Source organism: Marmota flaviventris, chromosome 3 (genome assembly GCF_047511675.1).
Source record: "Marmota flaviventris isolate mMarFla1 chromosome 3, mMarFla1.hap1, whole genome shotgun sequence".
Classification (NCBI taxonomy): Eukaryota; Metazoa; Chordata; class Mammalia; order Rodentia; family Sciuridae; genus Marmota; species Marmota flaviventris.
Window position 1 is genome coordinate 125,078,946 of NC_092500.1, and position 21,261 is coordinate 125,100,206.

A 21,261-nucleotide genomic window follows, 5' to 3' on the forward strand; every position below is an offset into this window, starting at 1 on the left:
GACTTCACTGAGTTTACACTTGGTTGGGAAGATAAATTTGTTTGTTCTTATTTTGCAGTGCTGGGGATGGAACCCAGGGCCTTGTGCATACTGAGCAAGTGATCTACCACTGAGTCATACCCCTAGACCCTTAAGAAGATAGGTTTTTAAAAACTAAATGGGGCTGTGTTAGCTCAGAGATAGGGTATGTATGTACTTAGTACGCCGAAGGCACTGGATTTAATCCTCAGCACCAAACAAACAAAACCCACAAATCTAAAGCCATAAAAACCCATCAATTATGATAGGTGCTGTAAAATTAACAGACAAGGACCTGGGATAAAATGCAGGGGAAGATAAGTGTGAGGAACTTAGATCAGATGTCTAGAGAAGGCCTGACTGAGGGGAAATTTTAGTTTAATGCTAGAGGAGAACTAGCTGACTTGAGAAAATAATAGGAAGTATTCCAGGTAGTGGAGGAAGCAGATACAAAGGTCTTGAGGCAGAAAAGAGGTGAGCATTTTCCAAGCTTGGAAGCAAGACCAGTGAGGCTGGGGCACAGTGAACAAGAGAGAGACGGGCAATAATCAGGTTGTACAATAGACTTCATCCACTGGGGTTAGTGTAGATTTTGTCCTGTGAGAGATAGGAAGACTTTTTTGAAGGATTTAAAGGAGGAATGTCACCTGATCAGATTTACATTTTAACAAGATCCCTTTGGCAATAGTGGGAGGATTATACTGGAGAGTGAGAGTAAACAAACAGTCCCCACAAAGGGGCTGGGGAGTTGACTGGCACATGATAATGGAGATATAGAGACCAGCACAGGAATCCACAGCTGTCCGTTCTGTTTGGACCTGAGATCCACAGTAGCTGCTGATGGACTGGATGGGAGGGTGAGGGAAAAGAAAGTTGAAGCTGTCTCCTAGGCTACCACTTGGGCAACCATGTGGAGGGCAGAGTTTATACCACCTGGGGAAAACTGAGGGAATGGGGAAGGGGCATGGACTTCCATCCTCCACTTTACATTCACGAGAACTGCGAGACATCCAAATGGAGACCCTAGGATGGGGATGAAGACTGGGGAATTATCAGCATAAACATGGTACTGAACCCATGGGGAATAGACAAGGTAAATCCTGGGAAGAGGGAGAGAGCCTAGGTCTGAGCCTTGAGGGAACCTGAACTTTGGAAGTTGATAAGGCAGAGAACTCTCTGCTCTTCCTCTGCCATCCTCATTCGCAGCTGACCGACACTAGGAGAAAATGCAAAGGAGAGCAGTATTGGTCTTGGCAGTTCCTGTCGGGTTAGAAACTACCCTAGAGATTCTAGCGCCATACATACACACATACATATTTTCTGGAAAAATTTATTCACAACGTAGTTTTATATTTATAGTATTTTGAGATGAGATTTCCCTGTGTTGTCAGGCTGGCCTTGACTCCTGGGCTCAGGAGAGCTCCTCCTGCCTCAGCCTCTGGGACTCTGGCTCTATGTATATACATTTAACTGCACTTCATTGAAATTTTATCGTACTTGTTGCTGTTGTAACAAATTACTACAAACTTAATAGTTTAAGAAAACACAAATTGAGCCAGGTGTGGTGGCACAGGATTTAATCCCATTGGCTCCGGAGGCTGAGGCAGGAGGATCACAAATTCAAAGCCAGCCTCAGCAATAGCGAGGCACTAAGCAACTCAATGAGACCTTGTCTCTAAATAAAATACAAGATGGGATGGGGATGTAGATCAGGGGTTGAGTGCCCCTGAGTTCAATCCCCAGTACCCCCCAAAAAAACACAAATTGATTATCTTACTGTTCCATGAGTCAGAAATCTGACAGAGTCTCCCTAGGCAAAGAATCAAGTGTCAGCAGAGCCTTCTTTCTAGAGGATGTAGGGAAAAAGTCATTTTCCTGACTTTTCCAGTTCCTATAGGCTTCCTACATTCCCTGGTGTGACCTCTTCCTGCATCTTCAAAGCCAACAAAGGCCAGCTTAGTCCTCACGGTATTTGACTCGCTATAGTTTTAAAGATTTACTTGACTTAGTGGAATTTTCCAAACTATGTTGGCTACCTGATAAGATTTTGGTCAATATTATTCCTTGACGGAAGGGAAGGCTGGGAAGGCAGCCCTGTTGGTAAAACTAAGAACATACTGGACTGTCCTCCTCAGAAGATGAGGTGGTACTTGAGGTTAGTTCCCTGAAAAGGAAGTAACTGAGAGGTTCCTGCCCTCACCCTGCTCCACCAGGTCTGTGACGATGAGTGGCACCACTATGCTCTGAACCTGGAATTCCCCACAGTCACTCTCTATGCTGATGGCATCTCCTTCGACCCTGCTCTCATTCATGACAATGGCCTCATCCACCCACCTCGAAGGGAGCCTGCACTCATGATTGGTGCCTGCTGGACTGGTAGGTCCCTCTGATCATCTCAGTGGTTTAGGGTTAGTGAGGGTATATAGGCTGATGAGGAGCAAGAGAGCAGCCTGACACTGCAGCTACGGCCATTTCCTGCATCTCCCTGCAATTGGGCAGGTGACTCTTAATGGTCTCTGCTGGAGGAGATCTTGACCTCCACATCTCCTCTAGTTCCATGGGTCATTATCTCTGACTTGGTGGAATTTACTTCTGAGTGTCTCCAGAATTTCTCTTTTTGTGACTTCAGCCAGTTCCCACTTTGTTCCATTGAACTGACAGTGATTTCCACGCCCCTGCTGGAGGGCATTACCCCTCGGAGCCTCATCAAGCTTCTAACTTCTAAGTCATTTCTTCCTTTTCTTTTTTTCTTCTGGGGGCACACATGTGTGTCTGACCAAGACCCTTGTGTTTCCCCAGCAATGTATGTGGGGGATGGTCTATAACAGAGGCCTGAAATTGAGACATGACAAAAGAAGAGGAAGACTCTCATTCTTCTCATCAATCTCTTCACAACCTAAGCTCACTGTCACCTCTTTTTTTTTTGGTCCTCAGAGGAGAAGAACAAAGAGAAGGAAAAGGGAGGAGACAACAGCACAGACACCACCCAAGGTACCCGGTGTCTATGAACAGGAGGCCAGCGAGTTCTCAGCTTTCGGATCTCTGTTCCCTTTTCCACCCAAGTCCTGTCCAGCCTGTCTAGTTGCTGCTTGACGGCCACCAGGGGGCAGAGCCGCAGAGAAATTCAGCAAGGCAGGGTCTCCCTGGAGCAATGAAGCTGGATGTAGCCTCCCTGGATTCTGTTTTTTTTCCTGCCCACAGAATGTAGGGAAGGGTTTCTCTTGCTGGTTTTTCACATGGCAGAAAGGAGGTGGCAGGAGTCAGACATGCAGAAGGGGAAGAGCTGGGCATCTGTGAAGTTCACACACATCCCTCCTGGTCTCCTTGCATGCCACTGTAAACACACCCTCTCTTGCAGTCTCCCTCTATCCTTTCCGTTTTTCCACCGGCCACCCCCTCCTCCTAGTTTCCTTCTCTCTCTCTCTCCTTCTCAGAAGCTTTTCTCATTTCCAGTTGCTTCTATTTTTTACCCTTCTTTCCTCCAGCTTCCTCCTGCCTTCATACTTGTGGTGCTGGGGATGGAACCCAGGGCCAGGCACATGCTAGGCAAGCTCTACCACAGAGTCGCACCCCCCTCCTGTCTTTTCTCTCATCTCTCTCCCTTCTCCATCCTGCCCCTTATCTGCACTCCTCTCTCCTCATCTCTTTTCTTTCCTTCTTTTCCATTTCCATGTTTCTCCTTTTCATCTTCTTCCTCAAGTCTTCTGCTCACTCTCTTTCCCCTTTCTCTCAGCCCCTGTCCTGATTCCCTCTTCTTCTTTCCTCCTCTCACTGCCCGGCCTGCTCCTGTGTTCCTGCCCTAGGAGACCCCTTGCCGATCCACCACTACTTCCATGGCTACCTGGCTGGTTTCAGCGTGCGCTCAGGTCGCCTGGAGAGCCGCGAGGTCATCGAGTGCCTCTATGCATGTCGGGAGGGGCTGGACTATAGGGATTTCGAGAGCCTGGGCAAAGGCATGAAGGTATAGCCCCTTCCCCCATCCTTTCCTTCTCGGCATGCCCCTCCCCTTGCCCACCTCTCTACCTTTGCTCCCTACCTCTCCTGCCTCCTGGTCCCGCTCTCAGCTGTGTCTGTGTCTGGGGCCCAGGTCCACGTGAACCCCTCGCAGTCCCTGCTCACCCTGGAGGGGGATGATGTGGAGACCTTCAACCATGCCCTGCAGCATGTGGCTTACATGAACACTCTGCGCTTTGCCACGCCCGGCGTCAGGCCCCTGCGCCTCACCACTGCTGTCAAGTGAGTGTTGGGTGGGCGGGGCAAATCATGGAGCGTAGTCAGATAGTTCTCAGCTCCTGGGCCTAAGATGTCACCTAGAGTTAGTACTTCCCTCTCTGCCCCCACCTCCCCAGAGGACATTTGGTCTGCTGAAGGTCATATAGTAGTGTTGGTAAAAGAGTCTGGTCTAGATTCACAACCTATTCATTATTCTTTCCACTAAGCCACACTCTCGGGATTTTGAGGTTTTGTTCTTCTCCATACCTTTATGCAGATGCATTAACTAGGAGCAAGAAGACTGAGAGCTGGGGACCTGACATTAATCATGACTCAACACTAATTGACTGGATGACCTTGGGCAAATAGTGAGCTCTAGTTGCTTCACTGAGCTCTTGAAAGGCAAACAGGATGATCCAAGCTAGGGGTTGGCACCCTGTGGACCCAGGTCAAATCTGGTCTATTGTCTGTTTTGTAGTAAAGTTTTATTGGAACACAGCCATGCCCATTTATTGACATATTTTCCATGGCTGATTTCACAATAGGATGGTACTGCTGTGTAGTTGGAATTGAGACTATATGATTAAAAACTAAGAGAATATTTGGCATTTGGTACTTTATTGAAAAATTTTGCTGACCTCTGAATTATAAGTAAATTATTTTGAATTTCTTAAATGAATAAGATTATTTAAAGATTTAAATACTTATTAGGAATTTGAAAATGAAGATTGAGAGGCAATGAAAACATAATAGTTAAGGACACAGGGTTTGTTACTAGCTTTTTAGCATTTGACAGATGTTATAAAGTGGGGATATTAATAGAATCTAATTCATGGAATTGTTATGAGAATGAAATGATATATCCCAGATCAAATGCCTAGTAGAGCCTAGCAGAGTGCCTTCTGTATTATATGAAGGCGTTTTTACCCCTTATGGTCTATGGGGCAGTTTTGGGGAGATACTGCCATTTAGTGTGTGGATTTAGGAGTCAGGACTCCTGTGTTCTCACAGCTGCCCCTCAACTTCTCCATAAGCTGTCTGAAGATCAACATCTCTGAGGTATCCTTATGTTGGTAGGGGCTGGAGGGGAGAGGGCTCTGTATTCTGCAGTGACTGGGCAAGATTATAACAGGCTTCACAATTAGAGCTGTAGAGAGAAGGCAGAGTCAATGGCTTTGGGGAATTGGGCTGCTGGTCCATGGTGTGGTCATGGAAGGAGAAGGTTACAGGTCACGTGGCACAGATGAGAGAGCTGAGTGTGCACCCCACCATGCCCTAGTCAGCACTCTAGTTGTTAAGAGCTGCCATCTGATTATGAAGGGCTTAATCCATCAGAGACCAAGGAATTGTCCCATTTCCTTCACTGTGCTCAGGAGCCACATCAGAAGGGAGGGCTGTCTTTTTGATCCAGGGTGGAGCTCTGCAAGCACAGGGGGAAGAATTGACATCCTTCTTGTTGACTGTCTTATTTGAATTCCTTCCAGCTCTTTCATGTCTAGGATAGAGGCTTACCCAAGGGCTTCGATCTCGACTTTGGTTCTTCAGGAGAGGGAAGGGGCCTTGACATTTTCTTTATGAGGTTAAGAATGAGAGCTCTTTTCTCTCCATTTCTAAGGCTACCACATGGTTGGTGCTACCCTTATACTTCCCTTGTGGGAGAAAAATTTGTGAATGTGTGTGTGTAACAGGGAGAGACAGAGCATAGCAGTGCCTCCCTTTCTCAGTTGCATATGCTTATCCTTGCCCATGTGATTTCCCTAACTTCTAGTATTCAGTTCTTGGATCTCTGTCCATTTAAAACCAGATTTGTATGACTGGTTAATACTTAAATGCAACTTTCCTCTAAGATTAAATTTTTTTTTTTTAAAATTTTGTTGCTTAAGGAGGCCTGTGGATTCATGGCCTGAACCCTGGAACAGATGGAAACCAGATCTTTTTCTCCAACTTTGTCTTCTTTCCATATCTTTAGAATTTACACCTGCTTTCTGTAACTTCTATCCAGATGACTTGCCAGCACCTCTACCCAAATGAGTTAGTGCTGAAAAAATTAACTTTAATTAATCATTGCCCAAAGTAGCTACTCCCCCTAACTTCTCTTTCTAAAGATGTCTGTCCTTGACATAACCCAGGCTTGAAACCCCTTAGTCATCTTTGGTTCCTCCCTGTCTTTATCCTCCACATGCCAGGAGGAGTTTCCAGAGTCATCCAGCGTGCTGGTGTTTGCAATCTGTTTTATCTTTTTCCCATTCTGTTGTTACCCCTCCCACTGAAACTCTCCTTACCTCTCACCTGGCCTGTTGCCTCCTAACTGACTAGCTCCAGTACACCCTACACCCTGAAGCTAGATAAGTGATCTTAAATCTGATTTTTGATCAGCATGCTCTCCTGATGAAAAAGATATTAATGACATTTTGTCCATGACATGAAGCTATAAACCGAATTCTTATCATGGCATTTAAGGCTTCGAGCCATCTGGCTCTGGTTTGCCTTCCTTGCCTCATGTCCCTCTGCTCCGGTGGTGTGCTCATCACCATCCTCTCTACCTTTTGCATTGGCAAAGTCCAACCTTCTTTCAAAGCTAGCTCAACTACTAATTTTCCTGACTTATTCCTACTTTTCTTTTTCAAGTGCCCTACTCCATTCCCTTCCCTCTGTTGGTTTTCCCCCCTTTGGTCCATTTGGTCTAAGGTTTGTGTGCCATATCTAATCTCTTTACCAGATTGTGAGTACCTTTGGGTCAGAGACAGCCTCTTATTCTTATTTGGGTGCCCCAGAGCAGTAATGTACTACAGGATTGCTCACTGCATTGGAGATGCCTGCTGGAGTTATTTTTCAGGTATAGGAACTCAGTAAGTTCTAGGCATTGGTAACTTCAGGGACTCTGGGCTAATCATACCTGTTGAGAGTATGCTTTTTTCATTTTGGCTCCAACAGCCAACCTGGGCATGCTCAGTAATACTGATAATTACAACCTCTCTGCAAAATCATTTTAATTAGTACAAGCATATGGAGTCCCTACACTGCCTTGTGAAGATTGCTTGTTCAAAGGGGAATGTCTTAATTTTGTGCTGCTATAACAAAATACCTGAGACTGGATAATTTATAAAGAATCGAGTTTCTTTCTTTCTTTCTTTTTTTTTTTTTTTTTTTATAGTTTTAGAGGCTTGGAAGTCCAAGATTGAAGGGCCATCATCTGGCTAGGGCTCCTTGCTGCATCATTCCATATTGGAAGGATAGTTGTGTGTGTGTGGGAGGGCAAGCAAGCGAGCAAGAGATAAAACTCACAGACTCAAACCCTTTTATAATCAGCATTAATCCATTCATGAGAATGGAGCTCTCATGACCTAAAGACCTCCCATTAGGCCCCACCTCTGGACACTGCTTCTTTGGGGAGTAAGTTTCCAACACATATGTTTTGGAGGACATGTTCAAACTATAGCATTCTGTCTCTGGCCCCCCATATTTGTTTTCCTCACATGCAGAATATATTCATGCCTTCCCAACAGTCCCAAAGTCTTATCTCATTCCAGTACCAATTCTAAAGTCTAAAGTCCAGAGTTTCATCTAAATCAGAGATGGGTGAGATTCAAGGCATGATTCATCTGCAGCAAATTCCCTTCCATCTGTGAACCTGTGAAATTAAACAAGTTATCTATTTCCAAAATACACTGATGGGACAAGCATAATATAGACATTCCCATTCCAAAAGGGAGAAACAAGAAGGAAAAAGGGTAACTGGTTCAAACAAGTTCAAAAGCAAACATTAAACCTTTAAGAATCCAGAATAGTTTCTTGACTCCATGTGCTGCCTCCTGAACACACTAGGGTGGGGATTCAGTTCCCAGGGCCTTGAGTAGTCCCACTCCCAGGGCTTTGCTGGGTCCAGCCCATGTGGAGCTCTTACAGCTTGGAGTTTCATGCCTGTGTTCTCCCAGGTTGTGTTGGAGGCAGGTAGCTCTATAATTCTGGGGTCTCCATGGTGATTTCATTTCCATGGCTTTACTAGATATGACCTTAGTAGGGACTCCTTGTAGGGATGTTGAGCTGAAATCCACTTAGCTCTTTGTAGTGGCTCTATAGCTTCCTGAGTTCCCTGCCATCTGGGACATGCTTTGACATATAGGCGAAGGAAGCCATGCCCCCGAAGCTCTTGCATTTTGAACCCCTGCAAAGTCAGCACCATGTGGATGCCACCAAGACTTATTGCTTGTGCCCTTTAGAGAAGTGGTCTGAGCTGTGTCTGGGATGGCTGAGCCACAGCCAAGGTGCTGCACCAACATGTGGGGAGCAAAGACATGTGGTGGCACAGAGCTGAGGGTGATGATTTCTCTTGAGTACCCTGGGTTGCTCACTTGGGGGCTGCCTCAAGATCTCTGAAATGCCTTTGGGGACATTCTCTCATTGTCTTGATGCCTAGCACCTTCTTTCTTTGTTTTATTTATTTATTTTTTGGTACTAAGGATGGAACCCAGGGACACTTTTGTCCCCCCCCCGCCAGGGACACTTAATCACTGAGCCACATCCCCAGCCCTTTTAAAAAATATATTTTATTTAGAGACAGGGTCTTGCTGAGTTGCTTAAGGCCTTGCTAAGTTGCTGAAACTGGCTTTGAACTTGAAATTCTCCTGCCTTAGCCTCCTGAGCTGCTGGGATTACAGGTTTATGCCATAGCACCTGGTTACCTTATTTCTTTCTATTCATGCTAATTCCTTTTTCAGAGGGTTACTTGGTCATACTTTTGCATGCTTTTTCATTTACTTGGCCAGGCTGTGTGTTCTTCAAATCCCTTAGTTCTTTTTCCCTTTTGATTATAAATTCCATCTTTATTTATTTGTTTTCTGGTACTAGGGATCAAACCCAGGGACACTTTACTACTGAGCTACATCTCCAGCCATTTAAAATTTTTATTTTGATGGGGGCTGGGGATGTGGCTCAAGCGGTAGCACGCTCGCCTGGCATGCGTGCGGCCCGGGTTCGATCCTCAGCACCACCTACAAACAAAGATGTTGTGTCTGCCGAAAACTAAAAAATAAATATTAAAAAAAAGAAGAATCCTATAAAAAAAATAAAATTTTTATTTTGAGACAGAGCCCTGCTAAGTTGAGGAGGCTGACCCTGAACTTGCGATCTTCCTGCCTCCTCCTCCAGAGTTGCTGGGATTATAGATGTGCACCACTGCACCTGATTATAAATTCATCTCTAAACAATTTCTTTCTTTTCTCATTTTACTCTGTGTGGTTAAAAATAGTTATGCAACTCTTTCAATATTTAACTTAGGTATTTCTCCTGCCAGATATTCCAGTTCACTGCTTAAATTCTTCTTTCCACAAAACCTCAGGCATGAATACAGCTCAGTCAAATTCTTTGCCAATTTATAAGGATTACCTTTACTCCAGTTTCTAGTAAGATAGTCCTCATTTCGGTCTGAAATCTCATCCAAAAGGCTTTACTCTCCATATTCCTACAAGCATTCTGATCAGGTCCTCTTAAATAATCTCTAAAAGTTCTGTACTTTCCCTGTAGTCCTTCTTTCTGAACCCCCACTAGAATCACCCTTAATGTTCCATTCATAGCAATAAAGACCTTTTTTCAGGATTGACTTCAAAACTGTCTCAGCGTCCACCCATTAGCTAGTTCCAAAAGCTGCTTCCATATTTTTAGGAATTGGTTAAGCAGTACCCCACTTTTCTGTTACTAAGTTCCTTAGCTGGTTCTGTGCTGCTGTAATGGAACAACTGAGACCAGGGAATTTATAAGTAGTAGAGATTTGTTTCTTCAGTCCAGGAGGCTGGGAAGTCCTAGATTGAGGGACTGGCATTTGGTGAGGGCTGTCTTGCTTCATCATCTTATGGCAGAAGGGAAGAAAGAGTGAGAGACAGAGGAAGAGATCAAATTTATAGTATGAAACCTTTTATAGTCAGCATCAATTTGCTCATAAGGATGAAGCCTCCCAAATTTAAACCCCTTCTGTTAGACCCCACCTCCTAGCACTGTTGTACTGGAGATTAAGTTTCCAACACATACTCTTTTGGAAATATATGAAAACTATATTATGGAACTTCTTTATAAATAAATTTTGTTGGTGAAAACTTGATCCCTAAATGGTGGCTTCGGTTTAGTGGAAAGGTCAGTGGACCTCAGTTTAAAATCTTGACTCTTAAACTGTCAAGTTTGTGTGGCCAGATGCATGATCTAAGAGCTTAGGTGCCTTCTCCCTATTTTATGGCATTGAAGCAAGTTTGTTATGAAAGACTGTGGGCAAAACGCTTAGAAACTGGCCAATGCTATGTGATTGTGAGGTGTCATTAATATTGGCAAAAGGAGGGGTTGGAGGTGCTCTGGGAACAGCTACTGAGCAGCTGTCCTGTAGTTTGATTTGGCTTGGCAGAGTCCTACAGGACTGAAGCCCAGGCTGCAGGGGGTGGATCTAGGTCCAAGGTCAGATTATTTCACCTCCCTGTCAGTTTCTCTCATATCAGGGAATGGAAGACACACCAAGGAAGAGGACATCCCTTGACAGATTTTTCCACCTTTCCTCATGTTTTATATTTCAGGGCACATATCTGCCAGATATTATACTGAACCCATGTACATTTTACCTCCCTGGTAAAGAACTGGGTGTGTATACACATTTTTATCAGTTCACTTTATTTTTCATTAAAATATAATTTGACAGACATTCCATAGTTTTGGGGCATGGCAAATTGATGATGTGATCACGCCCACAAGTTGGGGCCATCTCCCCTTCTGTCCCTGACCTTTTCCTTCAGTGACATTCTATTAGGGAAGGAGACCTTCCCTCCAGCTTTGATGTGGGGGTTGGGGTACAGAGACACAATCCCTCCCCAACCCCTCTCTAACTTGGGTGCTCCACTGTAGAAGAGGAGGCCCAGAGGGGCGAAACAGAATATAGATTTTTAAAGGAGGGGGCATTGGGGTCACCAGCTGCCTCTTTCCCTTTTCTCACATAGATGCTTCAGCGAAGAATCCTGTGTCTCCATCCCTGAAGTGGAGGGCTACGTGGTGGTTCTTCAGCCCGATGCACCCCAGATCCTGCTGAGTGGCACCACTCATTTTGCCCGCCCAGCTGTGGACTTTGAGGGACCTGAGGGGGTCCCTTTGTTCCCTGATCTTCAAATCACTTGCTCCATTTCTCACCAGGTGGAAGCCAAGAAGGACGAGAGTTGGCAGGGCACAGGTGAGGATGATCCAGGGAGTGACATCATCCAGAAAAAAAGCCAATGTCTGGAACCAGAATAAGGGAACAAGTCTGGGGCTAGAAATGGAGAGTGACTTCCTTCTGTGTTTCTGTGACTAGAACAACTTACCCTTAAGAAATAGAGCGATGAGGGGCCGAGGCTATAGCTCAGCAGTAGAGTGCTTACCTCACACATGCAAGGCACTGGGTTGGATCCTCAGCACCACATAAAAATAAACAAAGATATTGTGTCCATCTACAACTAAAAAATAAATTAAAAAAAAAAAAGAAAGAAATGGAGTGGTGGGAGGCCCATGAATATGAAGAAACTATTGTGGAATGATCATGAAAGGTTGACTACCCTTAAGGATGTCCCTTGGGGTAGGGGCAGTGGCCATAAGGTGATGACCCAGCTCTGACCCAGACTCTGACTCTCTTTACCCAGTGACAGACACGCGCATGTCAGATGAGATCGTGCACAACCTGGATGGCTGTGAAATTTCCCTGGTGGGGGATGACCTGGACCCTGAGCGGGAAAGCCTGCTCTTGGACATGGCATCTTTGCAGCAGCGAGGGCTGGAGCTCACCAACACGTCAGCCTACCTCACCATTGCTGGTCAGTGGGGCCTGAGAGCCTCTCCCTGTGATTAAGCACTTAGGAAACCCAAAGGGTCCTTTTTCCAGGCCCAGGGATGTGACCAAGTGTCAGCTTGTACCTTCCCAGCTAGAAGATCTCTTGGCTTCCATATTGCCCATAGGGAAAGTGAGCTGGGGTGTGAGCTCTAGCAATTTCTCTCCCCTTCTCCTCTCCATAGTCTGGGTCAGCTCTACTTCTGCTTCCACTTCTGTTCTCCTTCAGATCTCTTTCATCCCTCTCCTCCTCTGTCTCAGTCTTCCCAGACTAGCTTGCTCATCTAGCTGTTTCGTATTACTGGACATCTTCTCTATCTCTTGCACACACTTAAGTTAAGTGCACATCTCATATTGAATAGTGGGGAGTGATGATTTGGTCATTTGCAAAAGAAACCTCCCATTCTCTGAAGGGCCCTCCTCAGGGAGAACGGGAGAAAGTAGCTATCAAGCATTTATTAAGCACCTATAAGGTACTAGCACTGTCTTAAGATGCTATTTGGGATATAAAATATTATAGGACAGATACAATACCAATTCCCTCCTATTTTCATTCTCTCCCAGGGCCTCACGGAGGCTGTGTGTTCCCCATTTATTTTCTGTTGGCCTCCTCCCTTCTGTTTTTCAGGATGTCCTTATTTTCTCCTTCCCATTCTTATCCAGAAACCACTGAGTTAGTTGAGAAGGGCAAAGCAGAAAACAGCTTTGGTTGCTTTACCCAAGTCCATCCAAGTGGGGTTGAAAGTGGGGGAGAATTTCTTCCCTGTTGAGGGATGGGGAGAACCCCTTCTATGGCTTTGTCAGCTGGTGGGAGTCCAAGAGAGGGGCCATGTCCCCAGGCCCTGCACTGAGCCTCTTCCTTGTCCCCAGGGGTGGAGAGTATCACTGTGTATGAAGAGATCTTGAGGCAGGCTCGTTATCGGCTACGACATGGAGCTGCCCTTTACTCCAGGAAATTCCGTCTCTCCTGCTCAGAAATGAATGGCCGCTACTCCAGCAATGAATTCATCGTGGAGGTACCCAGAAAGTCTCTTTCCTTCCACAGCTACTATCTCCTGGCAAGGAGCCAGGGTGGGATGGACTCAACTCAATAGTGGTGAAGGGCCCTGAAGGGCAGGACATGGCAGCATGAGGACTTCTAGACCTGGCAGTGGGTAGAGAAGGAGATGTGGGACAGCAGTTCAGAGATGGAGCTGGGCTCTAAAGGGGTGAGAAGGGGTCTGGGGAGAAGCATGGTGCCCATCGAGCCTTCCCTCTGCCTAGGTCAATGTCCTGCACAGCATGAACCGGGTTGCCCACCCAAGCCATGTGCTCAGCTCACAGCAGTTCCTGCACCGTGGTCACCAGCCTCCTCCTGAGATGGCTGGACACAGCTTGGCCAGCTCCCACCGGAACTCCAGTAAGTAAAGCTAAGTGGGTCCAGGCAAGAGTGGTGGGTGGTAAGTGAGGGTTGGGTACTAGCGTCTCTTCCACCCTTGGGAGGAAAGGAGAAGGAAGAACAGTTGATTCTGTTTCCTGTGGTACCTGTTTTAGTTGACAGCTGTGGACTAATCCCTTTATCCCACTGAATCATTAACTCCCTTGTGACAAGGTGTGCCCTGAGTCACTGAAGGGACATTGTGCCTGGAATCATAAGTCAGTGTGTGGTATAGGTGTCTGTTATTCCTGCTGACCAACCTTCTCCCAAATTAGCTCTGGGCTTAGAGATCCTCTGCAGTGGAGCTATCAAGCATTTATTAAGTGCCTACAAGGTATTCGCACTGTCCTAAGATGCTATTTGGGATATAAAATATTATAGGACAGATACAATTCCTGTCTTCAAGGAATAAGTTGGTACTTTTACATGTGGCATTATGTGCTTTCTGTAAAGAAGTAAGAATATTTCTAGAACAAAATATGGAAAGTATCACCTCCAGATGGGGTGTTGCCTTTAAAGCAATCTCAGTTCCTGACCATGGTCCTTTCCAGTGGTATAATTTTTACTTTCCAGTACAAATTGCTCAGCTGAAGAAAAACTAGAAAATACCAATATACAGAAGAAAAATCTGCCTTACTTTCATCCCAGAGAGAGGAGAACACTGTTAATATGGTGTATTATGTTCTAGTCCTTTTTTCTATGCCTATTTTTCTCTTTTTATAAAATTGAGATTGATCTATTTTGTAATCTGATGTTTATACTGGGATTACAGGTGTTTGCCTCTGCACCTGGCTATACTTAATACCATAAAACAAGTCTTCATTACTGAAAAATGAAAAATGATGCCGACATTGCTGAAAGTAATGTTTGGAATCCCTCTTTAGAATTTTTTTCAAAGCTCACTCAGGAGGTGCATTTATTTTTCTCACTTTTGGGGCATACTTTGCTTTTGGCCTGGTTCAGTATCATCTAACTTCATCATCTACTTTTGCCAGAGTTGGCTCTGGAGATCATTCTACTCTTTTTAAGCATTAAAACCACTACCAAAGGCTACAGACTTGTCACTTTTGGAAAAATGTCAAAGGGTTGTATCCCAGGCTCTGAAACCAACTCCCTAAGGAGTTCCACGAATGCCTTCTGGGGGGAAATTCAGGGTCACTGAACAGTACCATGAAGGTAAGCACTCATCTCAGTATTCGTAATGGTAATACCACAAACAGGGCTCTCACTGTGTTACTGGGTTTACATATATCAACTCATTTAGCCATTACAAACAAAAAACGAAATAGATGCTCTGTTCCCTTTAAATGTAAGGAAACAGAGGCACAAAGAGGTCAGGTACCTTACCCAAGGGCACACAGCTAGAAAAAAGGTGGAGCTAGATTCAAATCCAAGCAGCATGATTCCAGAGCCTGTGCACTAACCATGGCCCTTAACATCCTCCTCAGGCTTCCCAGAATTTCTACCAAAGGCTAGGTACCCTGCTGCTCCCAGGGATTCATTCTGGTTTCCTCTCCTTGTGCAATGGCCACCACCTACACAGTTTCTGTGTCTCTGGTTGTCTCCACAAACAACTGCAGAGTCCTTCCTGTCAGTTCTACTATGATTTGTTACAGCAAAGTAGATAGGAATAGAAGGGAGGAGGGGATATAAGGCATAATCAAGTTGCAAAGGTTCAAAGACACTTCACATAGTATTTTAGATTTATTAGCAAATGAAACCTGTTTTTTTTTTTTTTGTGAGTGTGTGTGTTTAGGATTTTTTTTTTTTTTAAACACTTGGGGCTAACCATATATATCTCCCTGTGACTCCTTAGTTCTTTCTCTAGTTCTTTTCTTGGAATCATCCCACTCAATCTTTTCCCGGTTGCATATTGGATCCTGCTATTACAATTAGGCTCAAGATAGATCTGGGTATGCTTCTGGGCCTACCAAGGTTCTTGATCTTTTTTTTTCTTTGGTAGGAAGGCCCAGATGAGGGAGTGAGTCCTTGTTCTTTTTATTAGTTGTAGTTGGACACAGTACCTTTATTTTATCTATTTATTTTTATGTGGTGCTGAGGATCAAACCCAGGGCCTTGCATGCATGGTGAGCGTTCTAGCACTGAGTCGCAACCCTGCACTATCCCAATCCTGTTCTTAATGTTGCAGAGCTTCCTCCCCAGGGTGTCCAGTTGCCCTGCAGTAACTGGTCCCATAAGCAGCTTTTCTCACCCACCATACCCCAGACCTGCCAGGGGTGGGACTGATGTTTGTAGATGTTAACTCCTTCTCCTCATGACAAAGCTTAGGCTCCCTTTCTTTTGTTTTGAGCCAGTGTCTAGGTCTGCTGAGCTTCTGCCGGAGATTTGGGGTGCGGAGATACTGGGGATTGAACCTAGAGGCATTTTATCTCTTGGCCACATATCCAGCTCATTTTATTTATTTAATTAATTATTCTATTTTATTTTTTGGTACCAGGGATTGAACCCAGGGGTGCTCGACCACTGAACCACATCCCCAGTCCTTTTTTATTTTAGACAGGTTCTCACTAAGTTGCTTGGGGTCTTACTAAATTGCTGAGGCTGGCTTTGAACTTTCAATCCTTCTGCCTCAGCCTTGTGAGTGAGTAGCTGGGATTATAGGTATGCGCCACCACACCTGGCTCCTCTAAGATTTTAAATAGCGTAGCAGCCTGCCTTTCCTTCTTCCCTTATTTCCACCTGAATGGGCACAGGGTTCATAGTTTCCCTGAGGACATTGCCTGTGCTCCTCAGGTGACCTTTTCACATGCCTTTTCTGACTCCCCAAGGTGTTCCCTCCCTTTTACCTCCCAAGTCCAAAAGTGTGTTGCAGAACTGTGGTTTCACAATATCAAACTATAAACATGCAGAAGCAGTTAGACATGTGATCTTAAGGCTCATTTCTCTGCAGCTCCTAAGATTGGTGTGTATTGAGATAGTCAGGGAAAGTTTTATGGCATATGTAAAGTTTGAACTTGGACCACAGGAAGAAGAAGGTCTCCGAACTAGAGAAGCATGAGAGAGAATGCAAATTTGAGAATTTGGGAGGGTGATTAAGAGAGTTTATGGTTAGGAAGAGCAAGGTTGTCTGAGACAAGATGATGAAGACATTATTTATGTAGTTGATCCAAACTTTGATGTACATCAGAGTCAACTGGGGAGCTTTAAAAACTTCTGGTGTTTAAGTGGCATCCAACTGATGAGATCAGAATGTCTAGGACTAAGAGCACCAGGTATCAGTGGATTTAAAGATCCCCACTTGAGTCCAGTGTGCAGCAAAGTCTGGAATTATTCTACTTTGTTTCCTCAAGTATCTGAAAGTTTGCTGAAAGACCCATGAAGAAATAGGATGAAAAAGAAAATGAGCCAGCACAGTGGCATTGGCTATAGTTCTAGCTCCTCAGGCAGCTGAGGCAGAAGGATCACTTGAATCCAGGAGTTCAAGGCCAGCCTGGCAGCAAAGTAAGACCATATTTCAAAAAACAAATAATGTCAACTAACCAAACCAACCAACCAACCAACAAACAACAACAACACAACGGGTGTGGTGACATGCCTGTAATACCAGCTCCTAGGGAGGTAGAGGCAGGAGGATTTCAATTTTGAGATCAACCTAGGCAACTTAGTGAGACCCTGTATAAAAATAAAATAAAAAGGGTTCAGGCTGTAGCTCAGTGGTATAGCATTTGCCTAATATACATGAGGTCCTAGGTTTGATTCCCAGGACTGCAAAACAAAAACAAACAAAAAACCAACATGTAATAAAAAGGATATGAATTAGGCAATAAACAGGAAAGGATAATGATGAAAGAAGAATAAGATGAAATAAGAACAAAGTCAGTTCATAAAATACATACTATGAGAAACAGCACAGTTGTAAGGGTAGGGCCCAGAATTTTTATTCTGAACTTCCTTGGGGCTAAAGCAAAAGGAAACCTGAGGAGTTTTGGAAGTCATAGAACAGGGACCAATTGGTATTGCAAGAGAAATCCTGGGACTGAGATCAGAAGATTTCTCTACTGAGGCTTTTTCTTCATAGAAGGCACCATGTGGGGCTGCGGTCAGGGCTTTCAACAGTGCCATTCTGATGACATGGGCCGTTTGTTAAAATACCCCTTAAGGTCAGACACAGAGGCCATTCAAGGGCAGAATCTGTTAGGATCTAATGCAGCAAGAAAGGTTGATTGGACTTCTTAAATGCTAATTTTTGTCTGTAGCTAAAAATCCTCCCATCTTCCTGGTCTCTGATTTATCTTAACCTAATTAATCAGACTTGTCTGCCTACAGAGAAAAGTATCTACATTTTCTTTCTGGTGGTCATTTCTTATTTCTAGTAATTAACTTGTCATTTCCTTTACTAGGCCAGGAGCTCAGAGGGACAAATTTTGTCTATCAATCTATTTATTTATTTTTATTTTTTGGAACTGGGGATTGAGCCCAGGGGCACTTAACCACTGAGCCACATCCCCAGCCCTTTTAATTTTTATTTAGAGACAGGATCTTACTATGTTGCTTAGGTTTTCACTAAATTGCTGAAGCTGGCTTTGAATTCGTGATTTTCCTGCCTCAGCCTCCTGAGCCTCTGGGATTACAGGACAAAAGCTTTTGATTAAGGTGTTCACCAGAAACTGTGGCTTGTTCTTGTTGTGGCCATAGTGCTAGTTGACCTGCTGTGGCCCCACTTTGAGGATGGGGTTGCCATTCCTTCTAGAGCCTGGGCTTAGCCACAGTGGGCATCTGCTGGTGGGGTCACCCGCCAATAGGTCTTTTCCTTTGACGTGGAGACCTGCGAGGGACTATTTGGGGCAGCTCTATCCCCTTTCCCCTCCTCCTGATCCCCAGCCAGGTGGAATGCTGATCCAGCCAGGCTGATCTTTGCCTTGGAGCCAGCGCCCAGGGAGCCTACCAGCTCTGCCCCTGCAGAGCCAGCTGTATTTTGCAAGTGGCCCCAAGTAGGCTATGGGTCGGGTCAGGATGGGGATCAACTTGGTAGAGAGCCATCAGGGTGGCCTCAGGGAGGTCTGTGGGTGGCAGGCCTGCCTAGGCAGTGTGTTTCCACTCACCTGGTTGGCCCTAAAGCGGATGGCAGCAGGAGAGTTTGACTGCTGGTGAGGAGGGGTCTGCAGCAGGATGTGGTAGTGGTGGGGGGCTCTGGTGCCACATGCTTTTCTATGCTCTGCTCCTTCTCTTGACATGTTATGTGGGTAAATTTGAAACTGTGCTGGGATATAATTGTGTGTGTATGTGTGAGTCCATGCACCTCTAGGGGCTTGCTTATGTGACCGCTAATTGTGTGTGTGTGTGTGTGTGTGTGTGCAGCTGTGGGAATCCATGTGGCATGTAGTGACCCAGATGCCCGCAAGGGCCCTGGGCCTGGTGTTGTGTCTCTGGGGTCTCTACCTCCACTTGCTGTCCCTGGGACTGTGGGCTCTCCCTCTTTTCTTCCTCATGCTTCTCCGAGTGCTGTGTGTGTGTGTACAGAAAGGAGGCAGAGTTTTGTACAGGGCTGTTTGCTCCGCAGTCCTTCTGGTCCAAGTCTGTACTGTTTACATCTTTCTTCAGGGTCTTGCTTGGTCTGCTCAGCTGGCAGGGAGCTGGGTGACACTGCACATATGGCTCTTATATGCCTTGCTGGAGACTCTGAGACGCATTCCATTAATCCTGCTGTGTGACCAGGCTGCCAGGTGGCTGGTGAGGGCAAGTGTGCAGGCCTGCAGAAGCCTGGCTCAGTTGAGGGGTATGGCAACACTTGTCCCACTGTGTGCCCACACACTCTTCCTGGGCATGTACCTGTGCATGCACATCTTCTTTGCTGCCATCAGCTCAAGGGTCCACGTGAAAGTGCTTGCGCCCTTCTGTTTCTCGCTGCCTGTTAGGCTCCGTGTCCCTCTGGACCTGGGCATTAAACTGAGGCTGCAGGGCCAGAGGCATGGGAGGGCCAAGGAGGAGGCAGTGAAGCCTCAGGGGGAGATGGTTGGGGAGAAGAAGAAGCCCCATACCTCCAGGAGCCTCCAGACCTCAAGAAGACGGGAGCTGTCACCTGGCAGAAGTGAGCCCAGTCCAGGTGGGTAAGAGAAGGGGCCACTTCTTGTCCCAGGGACCTGTCCCCAGTCTTGGGGCTTGCACCTCCTTTCAAGCAGCTAGGCTAAGCTTCCCCTCTGCCCATCAAGCTCCTCTCTGTCCCCTGTGGGTACTGGGCCATCTCTTTCTAGATTGAGTGGTCTCTCTGTAAGGCACAGGCAGAAAGACCAGGCAGATTCCGGTCCTTGTCCCCTGTCTGTGCTGATGGTAGGGTTGTTCATGGCAGTTCAGGGTCAGGAGCCTTCTTTTCCCCTGCCCTTCCCTCCCTTTTCCCACCAGTCCACTGTCCATGGCTCCCTTTGGCTCTTGCAGTAGCCATTCAGCTTCCCGCCCTCTCCTGTTTCTTGCCCTACCTAGTGGGCTCTGTTTCTCTTCCAGTTTCTCAGTTTCTTCTTCTGGGCCACCATGGATGCTGTCTTGTCCTAACTCAGGAACTTCCTCTGCTGGGGAGCCTCTTCCCCCACGCCTCCCCCCACTCCTCCCTCGTGTGTCAGTTCTGCTAACCTCCCCACTCTCCCTACTCTCCCCACAGTGGTCCCCAGTGCCGCGACCCTCATCATTGTGGTGTGTGTGGGCTTCCTGGTGCTCATGGTCATCCTGGGCCTCGTGCGTATCCACTCCCTTCACCGCCGCGTCTCAGGGACTGGCGGGCCCCCAGGGGCCTCCAGTGACCCCAAGGACCCGGACCTCTTCTGGGATGACTCTGCTCTCACCATTATTGTGAATCCTATGGAGGTGAGTGGCTCTGAGGAATTGGGGAAGTCTATGGAGTCAAGACCCTCCTGGAACATGCCCAGTAAAGACCCCTGGGTCCCATGTGAAAGCTCTTGGCAGAGCTATAATGAGCAGGGAGGAAGAAAGTTCTGACTGGGATGAGGTGGGGCGGGGGTAAAGGGACTGAGGGAGGCGTGGCTCCTAAAGGAGAGACTCTGGGGTGGGATCCTTGTCCTCTGTGTTCCCGCCCTCTCCAGTCCTATCAGAATCGGCAGGCCTGTGTGGCAGGGGCTGCTGGTGGCCAGCAGGAAGATGAGGACAGCAGTGACTCAGAGGCAGCTGACTCTCCTAGCAGTGACGAGAGACGCATCATCGAGAGCCCACCACACCGCTACTAAGGCCTACATCCCGGACCAGAGAAAGAGAAAGAATTCTGCCCTGGTGGAACAGAGACGCCCAGGAAAGAAAGGAAGAAGGACATTCTGAGAGAAGAGAGACCAAGAGGGAGAGAGCTCTCTCTAAAAGAGCTGTCCTTTAGTCTCAAAACCCCAGTGGACCCCACTGGAGTCACCCCAACCCTTTCTCCTCCCTCCTGCTCCTCCTGCCTCTGGGCGGTCACTCCCTGTGGCATCTGGGCTGGATGACTCTGCCTGTCCTTTCTGCCTCCCGTGGCAGCTGCCCCCTTAGCTCACCATGTCTTTGTCTCTCCCAACCAGTCATGCACTGAACTGGGGAGAGGGTGGCATTAGCCATGGCTGGGACAGGGCGGGATTGAGGGAAATCCTCTACTCTGTCCTTCTCTACTCTATCCTGTCCAAGGGATGCCCTCCTCCCCTGGGCTCTGTGGGGGAGGAAGGCCAGGCCTTCTCTGGCTCTCTTCTGATCCCCTCTTCTATTTCCATTTCACTCTGGGGATCCCTGCTCCTCCCCCTCTCCTGATTTCCTCCCTTCATTGTCCTCTTTCCTCCTGCCTTTGCAGTCCTGAGGTCCT

At 46.5% G+C, this 21,261-nt stretch overlaps 1 protein-coding gene across 1 annotated transcript in view; it reads left to right on the top strand.

The window, feature by feature from the left end:
• The window catches only part of Clstn3 (calsyntenin 3), a 30,699-nt gene extending 9,905 nt beyond the window's left edge, over nucleotides 1-20,794 (top strand). The window contains exons 9-18 of the mRNA XM_027951285.2: nucleotides 2,232-2,394; nucleotides 2,953-3,009; nucleotides 3,822-3,979; nucleotides 4,106-4,254; nucleotides 11,202-11,428; nucleotides 11,874-12,044; nucleotides 12,929-13,074; nucleotides 13,322-13,457; nucleotides 20,089-20,291; nucleotides 20,528-20,794. Of these exons, the coding sequence (XP_027807086.1) occupies nucleotides 2,232-2,394; nucleotides 2,953-3,009; nucleotides 3,822-3,979; nucleotides 4,106-4,254; nucleotides 11,202-11,428; nucleotides 11,874-12,044; nucleotides 12,929-13,074; nucleotides 13,322-13,457; nucleotides 20,089-20,291; nucleotides 20,528-20,668 (1,551 nt within the window). The 3' untranslated portion in view covers nucleotides 20,669-20,794. The remainder of the gene's footprint in view (nucleotides 1-2,231; nucleotides 2,395-2,952; nucleotides 3,010-3,821; nucleotides 3,980-4,105; nucleotides 4,255-11,201; nucleotides 11,429-11,873; nucleotides 12,045-12,928; nucleotides 13,075-13,321; nucleotides 13,458-20,088; nucleotides 20,292-20,527) is intronic.
• The last annotated feature ends 467 nt before the right edge of the window (nucleotides 20,795-21,261 follow it).